Source organism: Micromys minutus (genome assembly GCF_963924665.1).
Source record: "Micromys minutus genome assembly, chromosome: 24".
In the NCBI taxonomy this organism is placed as follows: Eukaryota; Metazoa; Chordata; class Mammalia; order Rodentia; family Muridae; genus Micromys; species Micromys minutus.
Genome location: NC_137959.1, coordinates 32,729,208 through 32,757,103, shown reverse-complemented (window position 1 = coordinate 32,757,103; position 27,896 = coordinate 32,729,208). Strand labels below are relative to the sequence as shown.

Genomic DNA, 27,896 nt, shown 5'->3' with positions numbered 1-27,896 from the left:
ATGGAAAGAAAGAACTGACCACTACGAGTTGTCCTCTAACCTCCGCAGTTGTGCCTCAGTATATACGTGGACACATACACATAGACGGACAGACAGACAGATAGTAAATAGGAGAGAAAGAGAGAGAGAGCAAATAGATGATAGACAGACAGACAGACAGACAGACAGACAGACTTCTTTTAAAAATCTCAGGAAAGTTCTCCTCTACAACTCAGCCACTGTAGCCATCATGAATGACACAGTAATCAGACCAGGAAGTTCATGACAAACTGTCTGCTTCCGAGAAAACAGATGGTCCTTGATGTCCTTCACTCTGGGAAGGCAACAGTACCAAAGACAAAAATTCAGGGAAAGCTGACCAAAATGTACAAAACCACATCAGATGTTATCTTTGTGTTTGGATTCAGAACCCACCTCGGTGGTGGCAAGACTACTGGCTTTGGCATGATCTATGATCCTTTAGATTATGAAAAGAAGAATGAGCCAAAACACAGACTCGAAAGACATGGTCTTCATGAGAAGAAAAAATCCTCCTGCAAACATCGAAAGGAACGCAAGCACAGAATGGAGAAGGTCAGGGGACTACAAAGGCCCATGTCAGTGCTGGCAAGAAGCCAAAGGATTAGATCTGCGGTGACTTGATCTGCTATATGCAGATTTCTGAAGGGACAAATAAACTAAAAATCTTCACACACACACAAACAACAACCATGACAAAACCTCAGGAAAGGGTCTTGCTGGCTTGATGTCATCATGATGTGTTCCCCGATGGCACACGTCCCAGAGAATGAGAGGTGGTCTCCTTTGTGGTGGTGCTCAGGGGTTGGAGCCTTTAAGAGGTGGAGCCTGGTGTGAGGTCACTGCGCTCCAAGAATCCATGCAGTTCTCACAGGAGCACACGAGTGTCTCACAGGCTTTGGCCCTTCCACGGGTGCTTCTCCACCATGTAGTCATGTTGCTGGTGGGGAAGGGCCACCAGAGATAGCTCCATGCTTGTTGGACTTTTGAGCCACCAGACTTGTGACCCAGATATGGGGGGAGGGTCATCTTTTGTTCTTTTTATTACCTGGTTTAAGGCTTTGATGTAACCAGCCAAGGCAGACCTTTGCTAGGACTGGTGTCTAAAGAATCTCCGCACAAAAGAAGCAGGTCCCCAGCTCTGATTTGCCAGATGGTCTGTTTTGGGCATGGGAGTTTCGAAACCCCACTGCATTCGCATGTTTGCTCGGTGCTGCAGTTCCCTTCTCTGAGAGCCGGAGGAACTGCCAAGCATAGATTTACTTTTAAAAATTAATTTGGTTTTGCAAAGTTCACCACATCCTAAGATAACACTCTAGAAGCCTGAGGTAAGTGATAGCAGGTGGAACCCTGAGGACACCTTAAAAAAAAAAAAAAAAACACCCCCAAGGGCTCCTTTCGGAAAATTATAAACCACTATTTTTTTTTCCACCACCTCGAATCATCTGAAAACTCTTTAGTAATAGCACGTGTATAGATTGGAAGTGAGTTACTGAGGAGAAAAATTATTGTTATTTTCAATAAGGACTGGCAGATTGATGAATGGTGATTTTTATGGGGCGATTTTCATTCCCCCTCTAGTTTTTGTGGGAAACCTCTGCTAATTAAGGTTGAAGCCCACCATGACCAGGTAGCCTCTGAGCTCAGTGTAAAATGGAGACACTCTTGTTAGGAGATTTTCTCCTTCTCCGACCTTGTCTGGGGGAGTCCATACCCCCATACTCACCCGAGGAATGTCAGGTGGTCTTATAGGAACAATTCCCTTTGTCGTGACAAGCCTGTTCAGCCAGCACCTGAGATTCCTGACATGCTTCCCATGCTAATGAGGTATGCCAGATACCCTAAGCTTCTAGTCAATGACATTTACCCATCTTGGATGTCCCTGCCCTCAGTCCCCCAAAACTTTATAAGCCTTCAGTCACTCTATGCAAAGTTGATCTGCCTACTGACAAGCTGTCCTGGTGTGGTCACTCACTGTACATACCCACAGGGGTTCCAACCCCACCCCACCCCTTGTCATCTCGGTTCCCACTGCTCTTGTGGACTTTATCGGCTGATGGTCCACAGGAACGGGGAGGCCCACAGTTCTATTATCAGAAATTTCTATGGCAAGGTTGTTGTTAACCTACAACAATGATAAAATGCTGATTTGTGTGTATGTAGCTGGATGTGTGTGCTCATGTGTGTGTGTGTGTGTGTGTGTGTGTGTGTGTGTGTGTGTTGTATATGAATGCCAAGTCAGAGGCCAATGATCTCTCTACCTTGTTTTGAGATGGATCCTCTCATTTGCTGGCTATAAAGTCCCAGGGGTATTTTATCTCTCCTCCCCGGTGCTAGTTCTACAGCCTGTGATGTCACACCAGGCGTTTTTATGTGAGTTCTGGGGAGTTCTCTGCAAGGCAAGTATTTTAGCTACTGAGCCTGTTTCTGTTGCACCTTCTTACAGGCTTTGATTTCCCTTATCCCCGACATTTACTATCAAAGTAAATATTTCTATCCTAATTAGTACTGAGAGTCCATGGTCACCTTTTGCTCATTTTTCCTAACAACATCTGCAACAGAATTCTGGGAATCCTGTCTGTACCCATGGCTCTGAGGAAAGGAAATGGCGAAGGCTCTTTACCTTACTTAGACCTGCGCGGCATCTAGTGGTAGAAAATGGAAGTGCACGCTTTCCCTTTAAAGCCTGTTTCAAGCAGTTGGGCACTTGCTGCCCACGGAGCACTGAGTGGTGGAGCTCGCGGAGTATTTGACCCAGGGTCAGGTTGTTCTTCAACGTTTCATACTGCTGCTTATTAACCTGCTCTTTTCTCAATAGCTCCCAATGCCAGAGTTCAGGTTAGGGCTTGCTGTCCTTCCAGAATGTTCTGGAATTGTTTTCCTGTGACAACTTTAAAGCACTTCCCTCATTAAAAGTCCCCTCGGGAAGCGGGCTGCCATAGCTCAGTGGCAGAAAGCTTGCAAAGCAAACTCAATGCCCTCAGCCCAACTCCACTTCCAAAAAAAAAAAAAAAAAAAAGCCCCTCTGGGGGCCAGTGAAAGGGCTCATTGGGTTCACGTACTTGCGGCAAAAGCCTGATGACCTGAGTTCAATCCCCAGGACTCATTGTGGAAAGAGAAAAGTGACACCCAAAAGTTGTTCTCTGACCCCCACCCATGCACAGTGGTGTATGTGTACCCTCTCACCCAGCATGCTTAATAATAGTAATAACAATTAACAAGTGTTTTCATTTTTTTAAGCCATCTCTGATGGCTCTACGCAGCCTCTAGACTCAAGCGGGACAAGCGAGCTCATATGCAGACATTTATCAGTAAGTGACATGCGTACACCGCTCCACTAGAAGATCATTGAGTCAGGGAAAAAAAAACACTCATAGATTGAGTAAACGCACCAACATGTTTCCCCTGGCCACAGTGGAGGTTGTGGCACTGTTTGGAGACAATGGGCCACGGTAGTAAGTGCCCTCGCAAATGCCTGGCTTTTTAGGACCCGGACCTGACTATCCTTTCAGCCTCCGGTCCCCTGACTTCCTCTCTCGCTCACAGCACTATGCTCCAAATGGAAGCATTTGGACTTGAAGGTCTCTTCTCCCATCAGCTTTCTATTGTCTTACTCTCCTTTGTTTCTCACGTTCTTCCCTGCCTTGGCTTCCCCGACCCCAAGGCTGTCCATCTTCCCAAAGCCTTTCATAACCATCATCCTTTTCGCGGAGCTGCTTTGCATTACTTCTGTCTCCGAAAGGCCGCGTCCATCTTTTTTCACCCCAGCCTTTCCCAGCTGCCTTCTGATGAGCCTGCAAGCTCTGGGGGCAGGACTGTCACAGTCCGTGTTGTAATTTTGTGTGGTGTGTGCAGTAAACACAACCAACGCTAATTCGGTGTCATGTGTGACGGCCTGCTCTTCGGGGTTACCTCAGTTTCTTTTCCTGCTCCTGTGATAAAAGCTGCTCAAAGGAGAAAGGGGTGGTTTTATTTGTCTAGTCCTATGATGCTGTTGCCATCACTGCTTTGCGAATGAGGACACTTGGTTGCCCAGAGATTGGGTGGCTTCCCAAGCTCATCCAGGTACTAAATGAAGGTCAGGAAACTGAGTGTGCTAACTTGAACTTCTGGTGTTCTAGTCTAAACTACATCCAGGAGGATCTGGGTGAGGGATTGTAGACATGACAGGCAGAAGACTGTGTTCTGGAACAGACAACCAGGCCTGGGCTGCCCCCTGCTGGTCAGCTCTGCCTTCCCGCGGCTGTCTACCCCCTCCAGGGCCCCAGCCTGAAAACTGGGACCCCCCAGAAGCCCTTTCTGACACCACGGCTTGAGTGTGAGGGTGGACAGCAAGCAAAGGGTGCTCTAAGAGGGAAAGAGCCAGTAGGTCATGAGAGAATACTCCGGGACCAGAAAAGGTCCTGAGGCTCAGTGAAATCTTTTTTTTTTTTTTTTTTTTTTTGCCTGTGACTGTCATAGATTGCACTAAATATAAAAATACCTGTTTTTTAAAAAGCATTGAAGTATTTGGACCCTCCTGGTGATACGTGCTCCTTTAGGGTAGAAGTATGCATGGTTTACTTATTGCTGTGCTCTGTATAGGCACCAGAAGGCTCGTGTGTTAGGGACTTGTTCTCCAGTGTAAGGTGGAGTCTAAGGGAAGCAGGTTAGGGAAAGTAATAAAGCTCCAGCCCACTGGTTAGATTGGTGCAGGTCTCATGGGAATGGATTAGTTCCCATGAGAAGCAGGCTGCTGTGAAAAGAGCGTCTTCCCTGTTCTTTCCTCTCGTTCCATGTTTTCCCCAGCAGGTACCAGCCCTACACTCTAGAACCTTCAGAACTCTGACCTAAATGAATCTATCTTCTTCATGAAGTTCTAAGCATTGGATATTTTGTTATCGAAACACAAAATGGACCGTGACACATATTCCACACACTAGTTCTTAAAGAGGCATCCTGTAAAACCATTTCAAAGTGAAGGGATCAGGGAGATGGCTTAGTGGGGAAATTGCTCAACATGAGAGCATGAAGTCCTGAGTTCGAATCCCCAACACTCTTGTAAAAACCACACAGCACCTGTAGTCCCGGTGACAAGGAAATCCCTGGGTTTCATATGTTGACTGCAAGCTTCAGATTTGGTGAAGAGACCCTCAAGACGGAGCTGGACACAGTGGCACATGCCTCTGACCCCAGTATGTGGGAGGCAGAGACAGGTGGATCTCTGTGAGTTTGAGACCAGCCTGCTCTGCATAGTGAGTTCTAGGAGAGCCAGACTATATAAAGAGACCTTGTCTCAAGAAGGAGGAAGAGGGGGAAGAGGAACTATCAGATGCAGAGTGTGAGAGGGAGACACCCCAGCATTAACCTCTGCCTTCCACACATGCCCAGGCATTGGCAAACGTGCTCGAGAGCACACACAATTTTTTTTAAAGTTTAAGTTTAAAAAAAAAAAAAAAAGTAGATCTCTAGGCCTTATTCAGAAGATTAAATCAAAGTCACCAGTAGATACTTCTCAACACTAGCCTCAGAGACAAGCCCAGCAGCAGCTAAGAGTATTCAATACCCCATTTTCCTGGATGAAGCTGGGCCTTCCCACTTCAGTGAGAAACGGTGACAGGTAGAGGACACTCTTGTCATCTGACGCCTATCTTTTATTGACTGTGGGCTATTTTGACAACTCGGCAAATTGTGTGTAACTGGTAGCAATACAAAACAAAACAAAAGGTTCTTGCCTATAGACATAAAAATTGAAAATTGATTTTTCCTTTGTGGGGAGAAAAGGCCTTTGTAGGTTCACTTCGTCTCATTATCCCCGGTGACCTATACGTGAGTTGTTCTACAGAGTTCTCACTGCACCGCTTTGACGGGCCTGGAACTTGGGGCCATGAACGCGGCTGGCTAAGAGCTGGGAGTAATGGTGTGTGCCACCACAGCTGGAGTTCATGCTTTTAGGACCTGCTGTTACATGTGCCTGGTTTCCTAAATGACCACTGAGTTAAATAAAATTCCGAATACAAGTTTCGTATTCTTTTCATTTTTTTTCTTAAAAAAAAAAAAATCTTGAGCATACCAATGGTGAGTACCCCCCGCCCCCTGCCTCAAGCTCTGCATTGCCTCAGAGAATTTTCTCAGAAAAAAACCTTCCTGCCTGTGCCGACCTTCCACCCTCCACCTAACATCTGAGCAGGAGAGCCTGGAGACCAGAAGGACAAGCAGAGGTGCTATTTCATTTATTTTATTTTTCTTACATGTATGTGTGTTTTGCCCACATGTATGTCTGGGTTCCACATGAACGTTTGGTGCCCACAGAGATATCACATCCCTGGGGACTGGAGTCACAGGTAGCTTCGGGCCACATACAGGTGCAGGAGATCGAACGTGAATCCTCAGGAAAACAACTGACCATTGCTGCCTCTCCAGTCCTGGGGCTAAATTTGTTATTAGACATTGGTTCGTAACCTTCTCTTCCATAATGAAATATCATAAGGTTAGAAATGAGGAGACCCCTTAGACATATATTAGACCTTCATTCTCTTGTTTCTTCTTGCTCTAGTATCTGGCAGTTCATGAGCGCTTCCCCTTACTAGGATTATTGGTTTTACTTTTTGTAAGATTTATTTATTACATATAAGTACACTGTAGTTGTCTTCAGACACAGCAGAAGAGGGCATCGGATCTCATTACAGATGGTTGTGAGCCACCATGTGGTTGTCAGGAATTGAACTCAGGACCTCAGGAAGAGCAGTCAATGCTCTTAACCACTGAGCCGTCTCTCCAGCCCTGTTTTACTTTTTTAAAGTCTTTTTTAAATTGCATTTTTACCTACCATGGTGAGAGCTGGAGAGACAGGGGATGTCACCAAGCTTGAAAAGGGGGTCAGAGTGGGCCTCCAAGCAGGCACTTTCTTAGAATTCCATTACCTTGGAAAACACAAAGTGTAGCCCACTCTGACACCTTCCAACGTGTAACGTCCAGAGATCTCCGGCTGGAATTGCGGGTGTGCCCACTGATGAACTCGAGTTTAGAGATTAGTGTTCGGTGTGGTGGTGATGGAGTCATGGATGGATGCGGGTGATGGGGGGAGAGCAGCCATATGGAGTTTGTGGGGCACCAGCACTACGTCTTAAACCCTCCGTGGTGGTGCTGGTAGAACTTGGCATAGAGCTGGGCACCAAAGCCTCTTCAGAAACGGCCAGTTCCTAACATTCTCAACGTGAAGAAAGTGACAACTCTTCTTTGGATCGCAAATATTTCAAGCCGCCCCGATGCCCGTTCTCTATGGACAGGAGTCTCGGAAGGCTAAACTTCCAGCTTCCACAAGAAATGAAATGCCAAGGGCTTTAGACAGAGCTCAGGAAAGACATTACCTGTGGCCATGACCCTTCCTTAGAGCCCACCCAAGGGACAACACCTCTCTGCCCCGCTGAAACACAAGTGCCTAGACACCGTGGTGAGGGCTGGAGACACAGGGAGTGTCACCAGACTCACATACGTGGGGAGACAGGGGTCAGAGTGGGACTCCAAGCCGGCACTTTCTCGGAACCTCATCACTTTGAAAATCATGATTTGAAAGTCCTCCCTGAGACACTTATTCCTCAAGTCTACACAGAGCAGAGTTCCTTGTTCCCGGCTAATCTCTGCACACAGTGGAGCACTATCTCTGTTCAAAGGGACTTCCCTGCCACACCTCCTGCACCTGCGGAGTCAGGTGTCCTGCGCACTTGCTGAAGGCGCTAGCAGAAGCCAATTTTCTGTTTGTTTGTTTAATGACGAATAAAATAGTTCCTCTCTTTTCCTGTTTTTTATTTTTAAGTGTTTTATACGTTTGGGGCTATTTTAGTAGATGCAGCTTCTCTGGGGAGGGAGAGAACCCATGGATGAGAGGCAGGATGAGCGGGATCTGTGGCTGAGAAGGAAGTACGCTCTGGGGAAGCAAGATCAAGACGCTTTGTAAGTTGGTCGACTGGAAATCACCACTGCTGGCTTCATTTGGGGGAACTCGTCACAGCAGCCAGGAGTGGGGTCACCCCCACCCACCAAGTGTTACCACCTCCTCCCCCTACTGAGCTCATTATCAAAAGGTTCAAATCCATGTCCCGTGGCCTTCGTGGGTTTAATGATCTTCGTTCGGGGCTGGAACTATAGCTCAGTGGTATCACACTCACCTAGTCGTGCAAGGCCCTGGGATTCAAATCCAGTACCGTGAAAGTAAATAAATGATGGCTCTGGTGTCCTTACAGCTCTAATAAGAGCGTTTGAAGGCTGAGCTGATTTGGCCACATCCTGTTCCCTAGGCCATTAACTGTGTTAATCCCATAACACCTAGGACTGACAGCTATTTCAGCAAGAATCCACCTCCCACTGTCCACCCCTCTTCACCCACCCCACTCCCACCCCCATCCCCTCTGCGGGCACCACACCGCCCCCTGGCGGCCAGGAGCAGGTCAGCCCTCTCCAGACCGCCCAAGGGCAAGTGCGCCTGCGCACAGGTGAGCTGCCGCCACCCCGTCCGTAAGCTTGGCCACCTGCCTGGGAAACTTGTGGTTGGTTGTTGCTCTCGGATTGTTTCCGGGCGGGAACAGGAATCGGGCCATGAAAAATACTTCGGGGACCCGTGAGCCCCGGACCCGTCCGAGAGAAAGAGACCCGGACCGGCGCCCGCACCCGGACCGACGCCCGCACCCGGACCGAGACCGCCACGTCGAGCGGCCGCGGGACCGAGGCGGGGACAGGCACAGGGAGAGGAACGGTGACGAGAGAAGAAACGGGGACCGTCGGACGGGCCGGGAACAGAGAACAAACCGAGACCCGCGCCAGGACAGACACACGGACGCAGGCCATCGCGGAACCGAACCAAGAGCCTGGGAGAAGTCCCGCCAAAGCCGTGCGCGGCCCGAGCCCTGGGGACCCGGTTGGGACGCAGCCCCGACTCGGGGACCCGCACCCTGGGGGGGCCCGGAGCCGCCGCAGAAGCATGGCCTCGGGCGCCGCGGGTTGGAGAGGTAAGGGGTGCGCCTGCTGCGGACCCGGACGGAGGGCGGAGGAAGATGGCATGACTTCCCAACTCAGTGTGTGAACTTGGTTACCAAAGGAGAAATGGGAAATCCCCAGAACCAGGGGAAGAAGGAGAGTTTCAGGACCGAAACCTGAATGGCTTAGAAGGCTGGAGGGGTGGGGCTAGCAGACGGACTACAGACCCTTGAGTCTTGTTCCCTAGTTTGCCCTCCAGTTTCAGTTTCAAAGTCCAGTTTCCAGGTATCAAGGGCTGAATAAAGTTGGTCCAACGAAGAGTTAATAGTTGGACTTGCTCTTCCAGCCAAGGCCTTATGCGCTGCAGACTGCTAGCCAGAAGCCGCACTTTTCAACCAGAAACTAAGCCCACCTACAAGTTCTCGGGTGATTTGTAACAGTTAGGTCAGCAGCTCGTTTCAGATCTTCTGTTTGTTTGAAACCCACCCTCCTGAATGAATGATCTTGGCCTATAGGTTCCGAAATTCCCCTGTATCCTGGAAGGTTTTGTGAATGAGGGCAGAAGGGAGGACTTCCGGGGGACGGGGTGCCACGCCCCCTCCTAGGGAGTTAGCGCTCCATCCAGTTCTGTGGATGTTGGACCAGGCTCTGGGGAGTGAGTAAATAGAATAAAAGAGGTGTTCCTGGTGACAAAAAAACAAAGAAACCAGTTCTTGGATGAGACTGGCATGCGTGTGTGTGTGTGTGTGTGTGTGTGTGTGTGTGTGTGTGTGTGTGTGTGTGTATGTGTGTGTGTGTGTGTGTGTGTGTGTGTGTGTGTGTGCACCTGGTTGTCAAAACTGCACATTCTTTTCCCTGGAGACAACTCTTCTAGCTGATGAGCCCCAGCCTCTGCCATTAAACTTGGAGGCTGAGTCCACACATCGGGGAAAGCTGCTATCATGAGTTTATGTTACATTATCTAAAACCAACTAGCCTTATGAAAGCTGCGCCCAGATTCCATCTGCTCTTTCTCGGTCTTTGACACCCTAGCTATTGTTTCCCTGGCTGCGCCCATCTCGAACTGCCGCCACAAGAGTAGAAAAACAAGAGGTACATTTGTGCATTTCCTCTTAAGCCGGAGTCCTGGTTACCCCGCCTCACCCCAGAGTGAATAAAAGACATTCAATTGCTCATGGCTTATTTAAAGGTTTGAGGTCAAAGGGCAGCTTCTCTGTGTCTGTTCTCCTCTTGAGCATTTATTGGAGGGAGGGAATGTAGGGACCCACATGCAGTAACTCACTGTCAGCGCTCAGAGACTGACTCGGTGAAAACAGCCACCTGCGGCCCACTGTGAAGTCAGCCCCTGCAGGAGAAACTGGGGTTTGGAAAGACAAGATGGTTTTCTGTCTAAGCACCAACAGGATGCTAAGGAAGGTGACCTAGAGCTGAGTTCTGTGGAAGGAAGACGGAAGAGGACAATAAAAGGTGATTCAAGCAGAAAAACAGCTTCCTCAGTGCCCCAGTGGCCTGGGTCATCTTTAGGGGTGGAAGGCAGTTCAATGCTGTTGGCTCAGTAGGCCCAGCTCCTAAGTGTGCACAGTGCCGGGGTCTCCAGCGTGCCGATGAAGGGTTCAAAGACTTCAAACCAAAGAGAGACAGGATGGCTTCTATGTCCCGGAATTAGAATGCAGCCTCTTGTTGAGTCTTGGGCAGAGCCCAGCATAGTTAGGCAATGGGAAACAGAAGGTGCCAGGGGTGACCAAAGAAGAGATGTCCGCTCACTGGATGTGGTGGTGCATGACTAGAATCCCAGCACTTGGGAGGTAGAGGCCAGGGAGTCAGGGTTCAAGGTCAACCTCATTATTAAGTTAAGAGTTCAAATACCAGTAGGCATGGTAGCACACACAACCTGTGACCTGGCTCTTGGGAAGCTGAGGCAGGAGGATCACATGTTTGAGGTAAGCCTGGGCTTCATTCTGTGAAGTTTTTGAAAACTAAAAATATATATGAAGGTCTAATACTAAACAAATCATTGAGCTGCAGGCCCGTCCCTAATGTCTGTGTGCTCCTTGGTTGCAGTGAGCTGGCTTTGGAAAGATACGCACCTACATACTCTGCTCGACACGAAGAGGAATATTACGAGTCAGAAGTTGAGGGCCTCCTGCAATGCCACAAATGCAGATACTTGTGCACAGGGAGAGGTGAGCCTTGGGGAACCCTGTCTAACCATTTAGATTGCAAATGGTTTGAGGAGAGGCAAGGTGGGGGTTGGAGGGATGATGAGCGCTGGCGAGTTGGCAGCCCATCCAGTTTTCCTCTTGGGTTCCATTTCCGTGTTTGCGTGGGTTTCTTATGCTCAAAAGAAAGAAAGAGAGAGGGAGGGAGGAAGAAAGAACAGGGCAGAAAAAGAAGAAAGAACTCCGGGAGGTCTGAACTCTGCAATGAGGCTGTCCCCAAGCTTATCCAGTGTGCTCGACTCTGAGCTTGGGTCAAGCATGCTTCCGCCTTCAGCCAGCTGGTGGAACTTTGTACTTTGAGTGTGCTGGGAGTGGTCTGTGGTGGACGCCTGCTCCTCTTGCATAGCAAGCTGAGGCCACAGAGGGAATATGAGCCCAGCAGAGTTTCTCCTCAAACCAAGCATACAGGAAGGGTGGTCTCCTAAGACAGCTGACGCCCAGTCAGTCTCGGGCTTCCAGTCTTCGTTGACTGAGATGCACAGTCAGAATGTATCTTACATTAAGAGCAAGTCCACAGCCTAGCATGGTGACTTACATGGCTGTAATCCCAGCTGTGAGTTCTCAACCAGAGTGGGTGATAGAGTAAGACCCTGTCTCAAATAATAAACAAACAAAATCATATTCATTCCCAGAGGAAAAGAAAGATGTCATGAAACTTCTTAGCCCTTATGCACACCCAGTGCATTAATATTTTCTCTTTCATTAAAAGCAAAAGCCAGGGACCAGCATGCTGTCTAAGGGGTGCCTGCTGCCAAGTTCAATCCTTGGGGCCTACTTGGTGAAAGGAGAGAACCAACTTCCCCAAGTTGTCCTCTGACCACCACACATGTGCCATATATACATGCAAATTTTTTAAAAGTAAGTAAAAGTCAGGCGAAGTGGCATGTTGTCAGCGGGTACAGGAGGGGTCAGGAGTTCAAGCCTAGCCAGAGCTATAGGAGACTGTGTCTTGACTGAGACAAACCATCACAAAACAAAATCAACTTACTGAGTGTCGAAAATTCACGACTTAGTGTTAGTTACCAGCTAGCCTGGCTCCCAGGTTCTCCTCTCAGCCCAGGCCCTGGCCTTGCCAGCAAGGAAGAAAATCTGGTTTGTCAGGGTAAATAGTTTAGTCAGCTGAGGCTGCCCATGACTAAGAGAGGAAACATCCCAGCCTTGGGGGGGGGGGGGGAATCACATACCACACAACTGAAGCTGTGTTATAAGGAGGAAAAGGTAGTAATTATAGGATTATGAAGAACTCTGCAGAAAGGCCTCTACACTCACCTGCTTTAGTTTACTTTTCTGCCCCGAGATGTCTTTAACCCTCTTAAGAGCCCCTGAGGCTCAGAGAGGCACAGCAAGTGACCCAGGTCACACAGGCACTAATTAAGTAAAGGCCCTGAAATTGAAACTTGGAGCCCCAGCCTGAGGCATCAAAGTATTTCCTGGAAGAACTTTTCTCTCTTGATACTGTAAAGAACAGGAACAAGCCAGAGGCTGGCTAACTGGTTTCTCCCTAACTAACTTTCTCTTCTCTCTCTCTCTCTCTCTCTCTCTCTCTCTCTCTCTCTCTCTGTGTGTGTGTGTCTCTCTCTGTCTCTCTCTGTCTCTCTCTCTCTCTCTCTCTCTCTCTCTCTCTCTCTCTACCAAGAAAAGGGGCAGGGCTGTGCTTCTTACCAAAACAGACCTATATTTAGGTTTCATTGCCTCTGGCTTTTTAGCTTTGAGCCTGGCGGTTGGGTATGGAAGTTCCAGATTTGAGAGCTTGGAAATAGTTCAGTAGTTCAGCCCTTGGAAACTAGCAGATAAAGGCAGGGGGGAAGGAAGGCGGGGGGGGGGGGGGTGAGGAGGCTGGAATTCAGAGCTCCTATGCAGGTGCACAGAGGAGCACTGTTCAGAGAGACATAGCCGTTGTGCATCAGGACTGGCTAGAGCAGGAAAGATGAACCTCGATACAGGTCAGCTGATGGCTTTTAAGTCCACATTAGAGTGGATCCTTTGTGGCTTTTTCTTTGTGGGTAAAACCATGTCATCCCTCTCCCCCACCCCATCCCTCCTAGCAAACAAGGGACCCTGTGGCCCTCTGGGAACACCCTGATGTCTGGACAGAAAGTCAGCCCTAGAAAGTTCAGTGAGATCCTGAGACCAACAGAAAGAGAAAAACCCTAACCACTTTTGCCAGACAGAAATCTCAGACAGAAACATTTTTAGGGGCTGGAACTAAAGATCAGATTGAAAGCAGGCACGAAAGAAGTGACCCACGGACGGGAGGCTTCCCTGGACCCCACCCCTAGCCTGCTGTGGGTGTAGGTTCCCGGTATGGAGGGATGGGTATAGAGCTCCGGTGATTAGAAGATGTAAGTCTCAGTTCACTTGCATATAGAACACTCCCCCCACCTCGTCTTTCACCCTCTGGTTCTAGAAGCTTAGTCCTTAAGCCACAGTGGTTTGTATTTTCTAATAGCTTCTAGCCATTGTTGCTAAGTATCTCTGAAAGTTTAATTTTGTCTCAGTCAGCCATGGGGGCACACAGCGGCAGTCCCGGCTGGCTCGGCTACATAGGAGGCTGACGAGGGAGGATCATTTGAGCCCATGATTTAGATGAACCAAAGACAACATAGTGAGACCATCGCCAAACAACAGACAAGGAGGCTTTGGTGGGACACACTTGGGATTCCAGCACTTGGGGAGGCTGAGATGAGAGAGTGACAAGCTTCAGGGGTGCCTAGGAAGATGCTTTCTCAAAAGGCTAAACTATAATAAAACAAAAACTTCATTTTTCTCCCAATTAAACTGTTCCCCCCTCCCTCCCCACCCCCCACATGTATGAGTGTGTGCAACTCAACTGAAGCATTCCTCAAGTGCAGTCCACCTTGTGTTTTCAGGCAGTGTCTCTCACTGGCCTGAGACTTACAAATAGCTTAGGCTGGCTGAGCATCGAACCCCTGGAGTCTCCGATCTCTACCTCCCTAGAGCTGACGTGACAGTGGCTGGAAACTACACACCCGCACGTGTGCAGCCAGAATATTTCCTATGGAGAATCACCAGCGCCTGCACTTGGGTCTTCTGCAGTCAAGAGTGCTGGTCTTTGGCTCGGAGCCTCCAGGTGTAGTTGTAGAGAGTATCTCGGGTTTGCAGTTCCAAGGGACAGCCTCATAAGAGGAAGTCAGTCTTGTTCCAGTCTGTGTTGTGTGGCTTTGTCTATGTACTTACAACAGGAAATGGTGCTGTGGTTTAAAATAATGATTATGATAATAATAACAACAACAACTAAACAAAACAGCTCCAAAGAGTGGAAATCAAGGGTCACAGTCTCAGAGGTTTTAGCCATAAAGAGGGAGTGAGAGTCTTTGTGATCAGTTCACTTCCTGATGGCCAGGACGCAGAGGCAGGAGAAAGGGACAGGGACAAGGAGACTTTCGGTGGCAGAGTCCCTCTCTTCCTTTTTTTTTTTTGTTCCACCAGAGCCTCTAGCATATTGGTTGGTGTTGCACACATTAGGTGGAGAAAAGGAAGTCTTACGATTCTAATCTCTCTGGAAACCCCACAGACACCCTCAGAAGCTCCCTTTCCTAACCTCCTAGGTTCTCCTCAGTTCACGTTGACAGTCCCCAGCCAAGAGGGGAAGGACAGAGATCATGTTGTCAGTGCGTTAGCGTCTGATCTCCTGAGAGGCTCACGAAAGAAACTTGTGTGGGCACTTTGTCTGGTTTATATTTCCAGTCTCTCCTTTTTAATAATTAATGCTCTGATATAGTACCAGTCGGATCTGAACTGAACTGGCGTTAATTCGAAAGGGGGTCTGAGGACTTGCCCTGAACTAGAGTTTGGACAATGGCTCTGGGAGGAATGAGTCAGGGAAGGCCTGTGAGCCTCGTGCCTTTATTTTAAGCATGACAACTGATCTGCTTAGCCTGGCTTATTCTTTTGTGGACCTACTAAGCCTAACAGAGGAAGAAGGAACCCCATGGGAGTTCTAGCTCTTCTTCTGTTTCACTATGAAATGTTCTTTGGCAAGAGGTGAAGTGTATTTCCCATCTCTAGTACACCACACAAACACACACACACACACACACACACACACATATTATCACATCACAATGCTCTGGGGTAACCTTAACTGTCCATTTGTCCCACTGAAGCTGTTTACTATGGTGCCAGGAATGACTCTAGCCTGCACTATGTGGTAAAACTACTTCGAAAAATTTTTATATTTTTTAATGTTCTGAAGTAGGGCTGGAAAGACGGCTCAGGGGTTGACAATGCTTACCGTTCTGTAGTGAGGACCAGAGTTTAGATCCCAGCTCCACATCAAGTGTCTCACAGATGTCTGAAACTCATCTCCTTCTGTGTTTGGGGAGGAAAGAAGCACTTGCACACACATGCACATACACTCACACACATAAATAATAAAAATTAAGAATAAATCTATGTGGTGGATTGATGTTTACTGGCATACAAAAAATATATTTAGAATTGAGATTAAGATTCACTGAGATAGAAAAAAACAACATGTATCTATGGGCGCGGAGTGGATTTCATATGGTCTGGGCTAGTCTCCATTTTACTATGTAGTCGAGGCTATCCAAGAACTCCTGACCTTCCTGCCTCTGCCTCCCGGGTACTAGGATTACGCTGGTTTACCACCATGCCTGTTGTTTTATGTGGGTGCTGGAAACGAGCTCTGGTTCTCGTACTTACAAGGTGAGCACTTTACTCACAGCCATCCCGGCTTGGCTGTTTTTGAGCGTTATGCTTTTCTGTCAAAAGGATTTGAGGAAAGCATAGGTCCCCGCTGCCACCTAACACTAACAGTGCAGCCTACACTGCCCACTGAGGCAGAGAAAGAAAGTAGTGGATGAGCCTAGAGATGGAAGAGTCTCCTAGCCCAAAGGAGCATCTCCAAACAGTAATGCCCTTTCCTTGCAGCCTGCTGCCAGATGCTGGAGGCTCTGCTGAACTTGCTGATCTTGGCCTGCAGCTCTGTCTCGTACAATTCCACTGGGGGCTACACAGGCATCACCAGCCTGGGGGGGATTTACTACTACCAGTACGGAGGGGCTTACAGTGGCTTCAATGGTGCTGATGGGGAGAAAGCCCAGCGGCTGGATGTCCAGTTCTACCAGCTCAAGCTGCCCACGGTCACTACAGCAATGGCCTACAGTGGCGCCCTCATGGCCTTCTCTTGTCTCCTCCTCCTTGGGGGCGCCCTGCGGGTCCCATGGCACTGTCCACTGTGGCTGGTGGTCGAGAGCTTGATGGACGTGTTCATTGCTGGGGCGTATGTCCCAGCCTTGTACTTCTTCTTCCAACACCTCTCTGCTGCCTATAGCTCAGATGTGTGTAAAGAGAGGGAGGCCCTGTACCAGAGCAAAGGTTACAGTGGCTTCAACTGCGCTCTCCATGGGGGAGACATAGGGGCAGGAGTCTTTGCAGTCATGGCCATTGGGGTCTTTGCTGTGGGAGCTGTCCTGGCCTTTAGGGGATACCGAAAAGTCAAGAAGCTGAAGGAGAAGCCCACAGAAATGCTTGAGTTTTAGACTTCTAGAATGTTCTGCCACATACACGTGACAGAAGTCACTTTCAGCCACCATCTGTCACAAGAATTCTTTGATGTGGAACTCACTAATGCTTCCAAGATACCAAGTCAGTGCAGGGATGCCCGGCTTAGCTCCGGGTTGCCTGGAGCAGGATTCTCTGACACAAACAAGCTCTGGTTTCTGCAATCTTCTATGGATGTGGAACTAACAAACAGGCGTGGTGGTACAGTCGTGGAATCCCGTGATCCTAGCACTTGTAAAACCGAGGCAGGAGAATCTTGAGTTCAAGGCTAGCATGGACCACATAGCAAGACCCTGCCTCCAAAGCAGATGATCAGAGACAATGAAGGAGCTAGTAGAGGCTGGGACCCACAGGAGAAAGGCAAAGTGTACTTCCTGATCAGGGCAGGGACAATTTCACTGGGAACTTGGAGTTCACAACAAGCTACAGTGACAGAAGCCAGCTCAGTGTGAACTATCCTACACTCAGCTCTGCGGCAGATGCACAGAGTGTCTCCACATTGAGTATCTGCTCCCCTTTAACTCTATGGATTCTGGGGGATATTTCCCCGAAAAACTTAATCTTGAGAGCATGCGGTAAGGAAAGGGTAATGAGATTAAACTCGCTGAGTTACAAAGAAAGCGTCCCTACCGACCCCTTCCAGTGGCCCCAGGCACTCACTGAACATCTGCACCTCCCGTAAATGTGCCGTTGTATGAAGAATCCAACTCCACAGCTGGTATTCAGGATCTACTCAAAAGAATGTAAAGTCCCTTTCCCAACAGAAGACTGTTACCTTTGCCCAGACAGCTTCATGGGCATGTTCAACCATGGAGTGGGGCCATCACAGTCTATTCCGGTACGAGTGAATACGGGCATGGCTTCAGGCAAATTCAAGCATTCCAAAGAAAATTTTTAATTTGGAGGCAGCGTTCTTCTTTATGTTCCTGATACTTTATTCACTTAAATGCCATCAGTCAATTTAGAAGACTTCGGCCTTGGGGACAGACCTACGTACCCGCATCATGCATGGTTAGAGGTTCTCTTAAACACTGTGAGAAGTTTTGCTCAAAGAAAAGGGGGGGAGGGATTTTTCATTCTGTAAGCACCATGACTGCACAAAATAAAAAGATCAAACTGTCTTGCTTGCCGTGGGATTTTTTCCTCCACTCAGGACAGTTACATACAGAGCAAAGACAGAAGTAGACACAAAGTGGAGTGCTATATGGTCAACCAAAAAAAGGCAGCCTCTCAGAAAGGTGCTGAGGATTATAGCAGAGGTACAGTGAACTTCAGCTTCCCAGGCCTCGGACATCTTTCTGGAGACCCGACCCGCCCCAGCTTGGAGATAAATTGCCTTGTACTGCCATGTACTTCTTCCTTGCCTCCGATGTTTGTCTTTGTGTATTAGCAGCATGCTTAAAGACATTTGTGACCGTTTGCTTTGCATAGCTTAGCTAAGACAAGTCAGGCTAGCTAGTGCCCAGAATAACACCCTACAGCCAGTCCCTCATCAAGCCCAGGGAAAGACAGAAGGGGCTCACATTTTCCATCTCTTGGATCAGTGAAGTGTTCCTGATTCTATATGCTGATGGAAGGAAAATTGGGGTTGGGAAAGATGTAGAGTGTGGAAGATAACCGACCCCACCATCGACATCTGGGCTGGCTCTTCATTTGCTGGATTTACAGAGCCCGGATTTACAGAGAGTGGGCAGTTAGAATCTAATGTTGAATTTTAAATTAGTGAGACACAGTTTCTCGGCTCTCAGATCCCACGCTGTTGTGTCCCCTGGATTTCCAGGAATTCGTGTGGGCGTGCAGGAGATAGGGCTGTGCTAGGGGGAGCCTGAGGACTGCAGAGCCGGCTGCTGCCCCTTAACCGGAGCCACTGGCGTGATGGGTACCATCGCTGGGAAGCAGCACTTTCTCAACGTTCTCTCCATTTCTCCTTGCACTTCATACCACTTACATTCTGTCCTTCCATTTTAGAACATTGCAGAGACACTGTATCATCCATTTATGATTTTCAAGAAATTTTAGTCATGTATGAGTATCTACAGGGATTGTCCCCAGGGTCCTCTCCAATACAGAAATCTGAGAGTGCTGTTTTCTTGTATAAAACGGCATGCATGGTATTTATGTATAACATATATATGTGTGTGTGTGTGTGTGTGTGTGTGTGTATGTGTGTGTGTGTGTGTGTGTGTGTAAACCTCCTATATACTCTATCTTGGGATTACTTATTCCTAACATAAATACCACTCAAAAAGTTGCTAGAATGCATTGTTTGGGAAACACTGCTAAGAAAAAGCCTGTCTTTGTTCCACGGTCAGACGCAGTTCAATCCTCAGTGGACTCTCCGAGAGCAGAAGCTGCAACTAGGGAGGGCTGACTGCTCTCTCTTCCATCAGATCCTTCCCTCAGGCCTGCGTGGGAGGGTGGCAGGGTGGGGCTAGAGGCCTTAACTTCATTCACCAGATAGAATATCTAAGGATTAGAAGGACTTCAGTGAACAGGGAAAGATACTGGTGTCTCTCAAAATTCTCATCTCTGCACCCTGAGGATGATGGTCAAACTTCTGGAAGTGCAGGTGAGAGGTGGTCAGCCATGGCCTTCCTGTTGGCTCTCACTGCCTTGTGGAATCTGCAGATCTTCCACACTTCTAAGAAACTCCCTGCAAGTCAACAGCTCAAGTATCTCTTTGTAGAAACCTGGTTGAGCAAACTGGTTCATCCGTACAACCAAACTGGAAATCTCGTGATAAATGCTGTAGCCACACTGCAGACTGCTCTAGCGATAGTTGGCGGGTAGTAAAGGAAACCAGCAAAATGCTTGGTGGTGTATGTGCTATATTTAGGTTTGTGGAGGAGGGGGAGGCAGGTAGGGAGAGGGGCACAGAGCTGAATGCTTTCAATTGCATAAAGAAAGGCTGGAAAGCAGGTGAGCAGATGACTCAGTAGACAAAGTGTTTGCCTCACAAGCATGAGAACGGATCCCCTGAAAGTGTGTCAAAAGCCAGGCTCCGTGGTGAATGCCTGTAATCCGATGCTGGTGAGCTGGGAGGCAGAGACGGGTGGGTCCTTGGAACTCACTGGTAGGTAGGTGGCTATTCAAACCTTTGTTGGTCAAGCACCAGAACAGTGACCGACCTGCCTCAAACAAAACGTGGAAAATGCCAGAGGAATGAATGTCATCACCTGAAGCTGTCCTCTGAACTTCATACACACCTGAGACACGTGCACACGCACAGCCCACCACACCACACACATGCATACACAGAGACAGACAGAGAGAGAGAAAGAGACAGAGAGACAGACAGAGAAACAAAGGAAGTAGGAGGAACATGTTAGAAACTTACAAAAGTGCCAGGAGTCCTGGTGGCTGGGTAAGAGTCCAAGGCCATCTGAGTGACACAGCCAGACTGTGCTTTGGGCATGGGGGATAGAGAGCATGAATGAAAAATTCTGGTCTATACTTTATTGGTCTTTGGGTTTTTTTTTTTTTTTTTTTTTTTTCCCAACCTTCCATTTGAAATTTCACTAGAAGGCAGTATAGCACAATCTTTCGGAGCCTGCTATAGCTTTCTGCAGTTGTCTTGGACAAGGACATCAGATCCAGGAAATGGCGGTCTTCGAGTTTGTGCAGATCATTCGCCGCATACTCACTCGTCAGTGTGTGTGTGCTTGTGTGCAGTTTTGTTATCGATAGATTAGTGTGATCACCACAACGAAACCTGGAAGCGCTCCATTCCAGCAGGCGCCCCTATTGCTACCTCTTCAAAGCCACACACCCTCTTCACTCTCTCTCATCCCACTTAGTCCTGTCCCCAGTCACCACCTGGATGCCACAGCTCCAGAACTCTGTCCCTCTGAGACCGCTCCACAGATGGAGTCATGAATTATGTAATGTTTTGAGACCCACCGTTTTCCCCACTCATAAGTACCTTGAAACTCACCCACATTGTTACCAAAGTGTCTCCATGTTGAGAATGTTGTCCATTCCTCTGAACCAGTCACAGATAAATTGTCCCAGCATTTGGCTGTTACAAATAAAACGACTAATGTGAAGGCTCACGAACATGTTTTTGTGTGAACATAAAGTTCTCTTCCTTTTTTTTTTTTTTTTAATTTGACGCTGGCTCTCAGTATGTAGCCCAGGCAGGCTTCCTACTCAAGGCTCTCCTCAAACTGGCAAGTAGCTTTTTATTTCTTTAGGGTTAATGCCTAAGGGTACAAGCCACGTGGTACATACATGTTTTAACCTTTTTACTACAGTACTGCACATTTGTAATCCTGATACTTGGGAGGTGGATAGAGAGTTCAAGGCCAGCCTGAGTATATATACATACACACACATATATATAATTTTTAAGTCTCCAAGTTTTCAGATTGGCATTGATTTTTCTATAAGAATATTTATTTTATGTATATGAGAGCTTTTTGTGCGCACTGTTCGTATACCTGCTGCCTGCTGAGGTCAGAAGAGGACATTGGATCCCCTGGAACCAGAGTTAAAGAGGTTGCAGAGCTGCCTCATGGGTGCTGGGTCCTCTGTCAGGGTAACAATTGCACCTACCGCTGAGCCAACGCTCCACCCACCCACCTGGCAATGATATTTTAAAGTACATTTTAGAAACAGAACACCTGGGCTGAGGTTGTTCCGCCCACTTGTAGAGTACAATGCCTACACACACGTCCTGGGTCCCACCACAAGCACTGGGATTTTTTTTTCTTAATGACAAAGTTTTTTTTTTTTTTTTTTAAAGAAGAAGAAGAAGAAGAAGAAGACAAAACCGTGGGGCTGGAGAGATAGATCGCTCAGTGGTTAAGAGCACTGGCTGCTCTTCCAGAGGTCCTGAATTCAATTCCCAGCAACCATATGGTGGCTCACAACCATCTGTCATGGGATCTGATGCCCTCTTCTGGTGTGTCTGAAGACAGCTACAGTGTACTCAACATCCATTAAATAAATAGATCTTTTAAAATAAAAATAGACAAAACCAAGCATGTTGATAATGTTGCTGAATCAGATCGTTCATCTTAAGGATCCGGGGGACCCCTACCTTGACCAGGTGAGTGATCCAGCCTTAACCGGACTCTCTCTTCCCCTAGGTGTGGTGCAGATAATGGAGGTGATTTTGAACGGCATGGTTCTCCTGTGCATCGTAGCTTCCTATTTTGTCCTGGCCGGATTCAGCGCCAGCTTTGCCAGCGGCAGCGGCTTCGGGAATAACTATTACTCACCTTTTGAGGGCACCGAGTTGGAGCAGGTTCGGCAGCTGGACCAGCAGTACACAGTCCTGCGGTCACCCCTGATCTATGGCGGTGTGGCTGTCTCCCTGGGGCTGGGCGTCCTCACTATGGGCGTTTTACTGCAGGGAGCCAAGAGTCTAAGGAAGCTGCCTGGGAGGTGGTTGCTGCTGGAGGCTGCCTTCAGCCTCCTGGCTGCCGCCGGCTACTGCGTCGGCATTGGCTTTTACCTGCACGTGGCGCTGCGTATCAATTCCACGGACACTTGCAAAACCAGAGAAAGAGTCTACGCCCGTAAGGGTCTCACCTGGATGAACTGCCAGCTAGCGGGCACCGATGGGGCAGCGGCCACCTTCGCTTGTATTCTAGTGATTTTATATGCGGCCAGCGTGGTGCTGGCCCTGCGGAGCTACCGAGAACAGAAACACTACAAAGACAGCCAGGAACAACACAGAAATGACCGTGATGTTCCAGAATACCTGTGGTCTGGGACGCTCTAAAGAGATCTGGACCCTCCTTTGTTCCTTCGGTCTAAGCACGTGGCTAGACAACTGTGATTTCCCTCCCATACTTGATTCCTAAACTCCCTCAGGCACCGGAGCAGAGCAAAAGTGTCAAAGGAGATCAGTAAGTTGGCTGGCCCACTCCATAAAAGCTAAGGGGGGAAGAGGACTAGGGGCTCGTATTGTTTAAAAGGGCCTCGTGTTGTGTGTAAGGCGGTAGTGTTAAGTAGGAGACCAGCCAGAGAAAATCTGAGAACACATGCGGCAATAGAGATCCAACCTCAGACTGTAAAGAGCTGTTGTGGAAACTGTGAAAAGGCAATCTCGGGGTGCTGGAGAGATGGCTCAGCAGTTAAGGAGACTGGTTGCTCTCTCAGAAGACCCAGGCTCCCTTCCCAGCACCCATATTTCTCACAAAGGTCTGTAACTCCAGTTTGGGGAAGGGAGGATTCAACGCCCTCTTCTGGACTTCAAGGGCACTGCATGAATGTGGTGCACATACAAGCAAGCTAGCACTCAGACGCACACGGTTTCACATCCCCTTTATTTTACAGCACACTGCCAGACAGTTGTGGGGCTGAGTTCAAATGAGTAACTCCCGGAGGCCAGGGGGAAATGTTTTCCACTGGCTGTTCCATGTATATTTGTAGGGAGAGAGGTTGGTTATTCCATTGGAATTAACTTTTGATTTTTCTTTTCCTTTAAAAAAAAAAAATGTCTTTAGTAGTTGGAGAGATGGCTCAGCTGGCGAAAGTGCCTGCTGCCAGCCCTGATCTCTGGGGCCCACATGGTGGAGAAAGAATGGACTCCCTTAGGTTGACCTCTGACCTCCTTGTGCTCACCCTAGCATTGGCACTCACAGATACGTAATTCTTGTGGGGCCTGTCCAAAGGTTCAGAAGTAAACCTCATCGGAAATGGGGGAAAGAGGCTAGAGATGGCTAGCTGGTTAAGAGCCCTATACTATACTTTCAGTTCCCAGCACCCACATGGCATCTCAAAACCATCTGAAACTCTAGCTCCAAAGGTCCAACACCCACTTCTGCCGTCTGAGGGCACAAACATACAGGCCGGCAAACATTCAAACATAAAATAAAAACAAAGGAACCTTAAGAAATTAAATAAAGCTCAGGGAGAACTAATCAGGAAAATCTCTATTGTTCGGTTGACATGTCTGCTTTACTATGTCACCCTTGGCCTGATATTGACTAGTGTCCCCCACAAAAACGTGAAAAGTGTCAAAAAAAAAAAAAAAAAAAAAAAAAAAAGCTTTGACAATCGCTAAAATAAAATATGTGCCCTTCAGCAAAGACTAGCACCCCGACCTGCTATTTTCATTATTTCTCAGTGTTCCCATCGCTATCTCTGCCCACTGTGGATCTTTCACTGGATGAAAGAGACTATGTGACTCCAGCCGTGTCCAGCTGGCCCCTGGGAAGCAGCTCCTCTTCTGATTGGAACCCAACAGTAACAAATCCCACTGCAAGTCTGGAGTTCAGTACCAGAGACGCTCTTGCAAACCTGATGGGATTCCCTGTTTGTTGGGTTACGCTGACTTGTTATTCATGTGCTACAACTGAGGGGTCAAGGTCCAAGAAGGGCAGGAGCTGATGTTCCTCACCAGGGACTCACTGCATGACATTATTGTGCAATGGTATAGAAGCACTTCCTATCTATCATTCTGGCACTGACGACAGAAGCTGTGACTTCTGTTTAATGACAAAAACTGCTTTAAACAGGTTAACTCTGCTACAATCAGAAAACCGCTACTTGGACACAGAATGGAGGAATAGCTTAGCAGTTAAGAGCATTTGCTTCTCCCAGCATCCAATCAGATGGGCCACAACTTCCCATAACTAAACCTCCAGGGGACCTGATATCCTCTTCTGGACTCCACAGGCACATGTGTGGAAAACAAACTTGGGGGAACCACTTGTGCCATCTCAGCTCATGTATCTCACAGGACTGAGGCATCAAGAAGTGGAGCTACAGCGTTTGCCTCGCACACCGAAAAAGGTTAGTGTGCTGCCAAGAAGCCAAGTTTATAAATGTAGATGCCAGATGAAGAGGAAGCCTGAAAGATGACTTCAACATGGCCTTTACTTGGACTGAGGGGTAGCTGATCTTGTTTGAAATCCAGACTAGAAGACACTCTGTGAGAGCAGAGATAGCACCAAGTTGGAGATTTACTGGATGCCAATCCTCTTGGATGCCAACACTCGCCAAGTCTAAAGTCCTAACGCCTCACTTTAACCTTAGAGACAGGATGCCAACCAGGGCTGGTTAGCTGCTACCTGACTCCTCTGTTGCCAACAGCTGTGAAATACTTAAGGCGCTGTAGTGGCTCATAAACAAGTTTCCTCAGCTAATAACCCCCATCTGACAACTATACTACCTGTAGTGAGGGGTTTTTTTAGTGTTTCACTGGCCCCAAGCCATAGTTGGCTTTGAACTTCTGAGCCTCCTGCCTCCACTTCCTAAGTGCATTAAAAAAAACAAAACAAAACAAAACATAAAGCTAAGAAGAATCTCTAGTGAGTCATCTTTGTTGCCATTCCAGAAAAATTGTCTGTGTTCTCTAGGAGCCCACTGTCACTGAAGCCTTGGCCCATGAGATGCCTGGTGCTCTTGTGGAACATGCTGTGGTGCATGCTTGTGGCAGATGGGACTCCTGGGAAGTTCCTGGTTGTTATCCACAATGGTGTGAGCAGTTGAAAATCGAGCTAATGCTGTATGTGCGCCTGTCAAAACTGAACTAGAAAATGAGGTCAGTCTGCCTTAAACACGACCCCACTAGGTAGATTACTAGGGTTGACCACGTCATTCTGGCTAAGCAATGACCCCTTCCTTCTCCACTCTTCCATTCACCACTCCGGAAACCCTGTGAGGCAAACATCTCTCTCCATTAACTGTGTCAGATACTGTGTTATAAGGGAGGACACAAAGCTGACTGGTGGAAAAATTAAACGCTGTTTTTATACTGGAGGAGAACTATTCCTTCTGGTGGTTTCCCACGTTCTTGCCCCACATCCAGGCACAATGGGCAGCGGTAACTGGACCTAGCAGGAAGTTATAAAATGAGGTTGAGGGGGAAAGTTAGAGGGCAAATATGGGGAACAGCAGTTATCACATTCTCTTGTATACCTGTCTGAGGCACTCAACCATAAAGAAAACATTTTCTTCCATCTTAACTCACAGCTTTGTGGTATCGTAAAATATGTCTTCTGTGTTCTTTCCCCCAAAGTAGAAAAGTCCTAAACATACTTTTAGTAAAGAACCTAATTGTGTATATAATTACTTCCTCATAAAATATTTATAAAGCAAAGGCATGAAAAAGATATCCCATTTTATTTTATTTATTGTTTATTATTATTTTTTACAAACAATAGATTTGCTGCAACATGCTCTGGCTCATATTATTGAATTAAAAAATTTAACACATTTCAAAAATATCAAAAATACACTATAATGAGTCTTAGGACTACAATACGACAATGATTGCACAAAAACCATAAGATATGAGTCCACTGTTTGGATGACATCCACTGGCAACCGTGAGAAACCCGACAGCATCTGGGAGAGGTGCATGAGAGTTAGACACAAGGGGCTAATGCTGACTGGCTGATCTCCAAATGACGGGACAGAGCAGATGTGATACAGCTGGTTCCCTCAGTCTAGGGAGTGCTTGCCCACCCATGGGGCAAAGCTACTACCTGGAGAGAAAGATGAGCCTGCCTTGGGGAGTCTCAAAGGCTCCACCCAAAGGGAAGTAAAAAGTGACACAAGACAGTTAGTTCTACAGTGATGCTGCAGACATCACCCGATGGCTTGGAGACGGATTCTTTAGTAATTGGTACATTTATCAGTAACAGCCAAGTGCTCCCTTATGGAAGTCTCTTCATTAATAATTATTGAATAGATAGAGAAGGTGAGCCTGTGGTTTCCAAGTACCTGCTTTTGCTGAAGGTCTACACAGAAAGAAGAGCACTGTTTGATATTCAGAAGTTCAGCCCAATCTAACTGCCTGGAAAATAGACTTGTTAAACACACTGTAATAGCACCCAGAGATTACAAGCTGCTCAGGCGGCTCTTCTGTCCCAGGGATGAGTTCACGGATTATTGCACGTGTGTACTCCACAGTGGTATCATCAAGCCCCGCCTCGCTTGTTTCAGGCGTGGTCAATGACTGGACTCCGTGGTGGCACCAGAACCTTATTCCCTGCCAACACTGTCATTTTCAGTTATCTGTCCACTGGGTTAAAACCCTGATTGTGGCCACAGACACTCTATGCCAGTGAGCCTCCTGAACTGCACCCACAGCCGAGTGTTCTTCCTTTAGACAGCCTATCTGTTTTCGAGGCTGGGACTCATGTGGATCTGCAGGTGTATGCCACTGTGCCACCACACATGGCCTCAGATTTGTCTAAATTAGTTAAATGGGAGATGTGGACAGAAATCAAGAATCATACAGAGGGAGGGTAGGTTCTCTGTGTAAGAAGTAACCTGTACTCTGACCACCTGGAGAATATACCCTTTGGAGTAACGGGAAGGGATCCTACTCACCTGACAGCCTATTCAGATAAAAACATCAACAAACCACCTCACAGCTAGCTACAAGAGGTGTGTGTTATGTTTTGGGAAATGGACTATGGCCTTTTAACCTTTTATTTTTTAATACAGAGTACAATAGGACATAAAAGACAATTATAAAAACAGAGCCATCAGTTTTGGTTTGGTCTACACTGAGGTTTCTCAACATAACCGAAAGAACCCTGAAAACTCCACCACAAAGGACACTGTCCCAGAGTTCCACTAACCAGAAGGGAAGTGTGTTTATGTTTGTCAAGGTCCTTCTAGAACTGAGTTTGGAGGTGACTTTAGTGAATGGGGTGGTAAACAAATAGAGGATAAGGAAACAGTTCACAGATAAAAAGACATCTTTTCTGAGGCCACATTAGGAAAGTGCTATTTTTTCAATGACTGGTCTCCCACCATCACCAGGGCTCCACGGCTCAATGGCTCTGCTGAGGAGGAGACTGCTCACAGCAGCGACACCTTGTGTTTTTCCTTCATTCTCATTTTTATTCTTTTTTTTTTTTTTTCAATTTCCCCATATAAAAATAAGGTGGAAAAACAAGGTGGCTACATGGTTTCTCATCTCTCTGACACACCTACATTCTGTATAAGCTACTGTGTTCCCCACCTCACAACAAACACCTGAGTTCTAACATTTTCCAGTAACTGACAGTAGTCTGACAGAAGGAAGTTAAGTGTTCATGACAGCTGGAGGGCTCACGTTCAGATTCTTGAGGGTTGATTGTTAGGCAGCTACTGGAGTGATAGAGCACCCCCCCATCCCACCCACCCCAGTGTAACCACTGATGTGCACGTGAGCACAGGGCCTAAGAGACAGAATTGTCTGTCTGGTTT

The 27,896-nt window shown here is 47.6% G+C and overlaps 1 protein-coding gene and 1 pseudogene across 3 annotated transcripts; both read left to right on the top strand.

Annotated features, from left to right (window-relative positions):
• Positions 1-252: 252 nt before the first annotated feature.
• LOC308436276 (small ribosomal subunit protein eS24-like) lies at positions 253-626 on the top strand (annotated as a pseudogene). Its single transcript has one exon. The product of its transcript is annotated as a small ribosomal subunit protein eS24-like (transcript).
• Positions 627-8,592: 7,966 nt separating this feature from the next.
• Positions 8,593-22,464, top strand: MARVELD3 (MARVEL domain containing 3; the record flags this gene model as incomplete). 2 transcript variants are annotated; one of them, XM_080936681.1, is made up of 3 exons in its annotated part: positions 8,593-9,002; positions 11,032-11,153; positions 21,827-22,464. In XM_080936681.1, the coding sequence occupies 3 exons, from the start codon at positions 8,593-8,595 to the stop codon at positions 22,462-22,464; spliced, it is 1,170 nt and encodes a 389-aa protein (XP_080792807.1). The 2 variants fall into 2 exon arrangements, with proteins under 2 accessions (XP_080792807.1, XP_080792808.1); XM_080936682.1 differs by lacking the exon at positions 21,827-22,464 and adding an exon at positions 16,104-16,714.
• Positions 22,465-27,896: the final 5,432 nt, after the last annotated feature.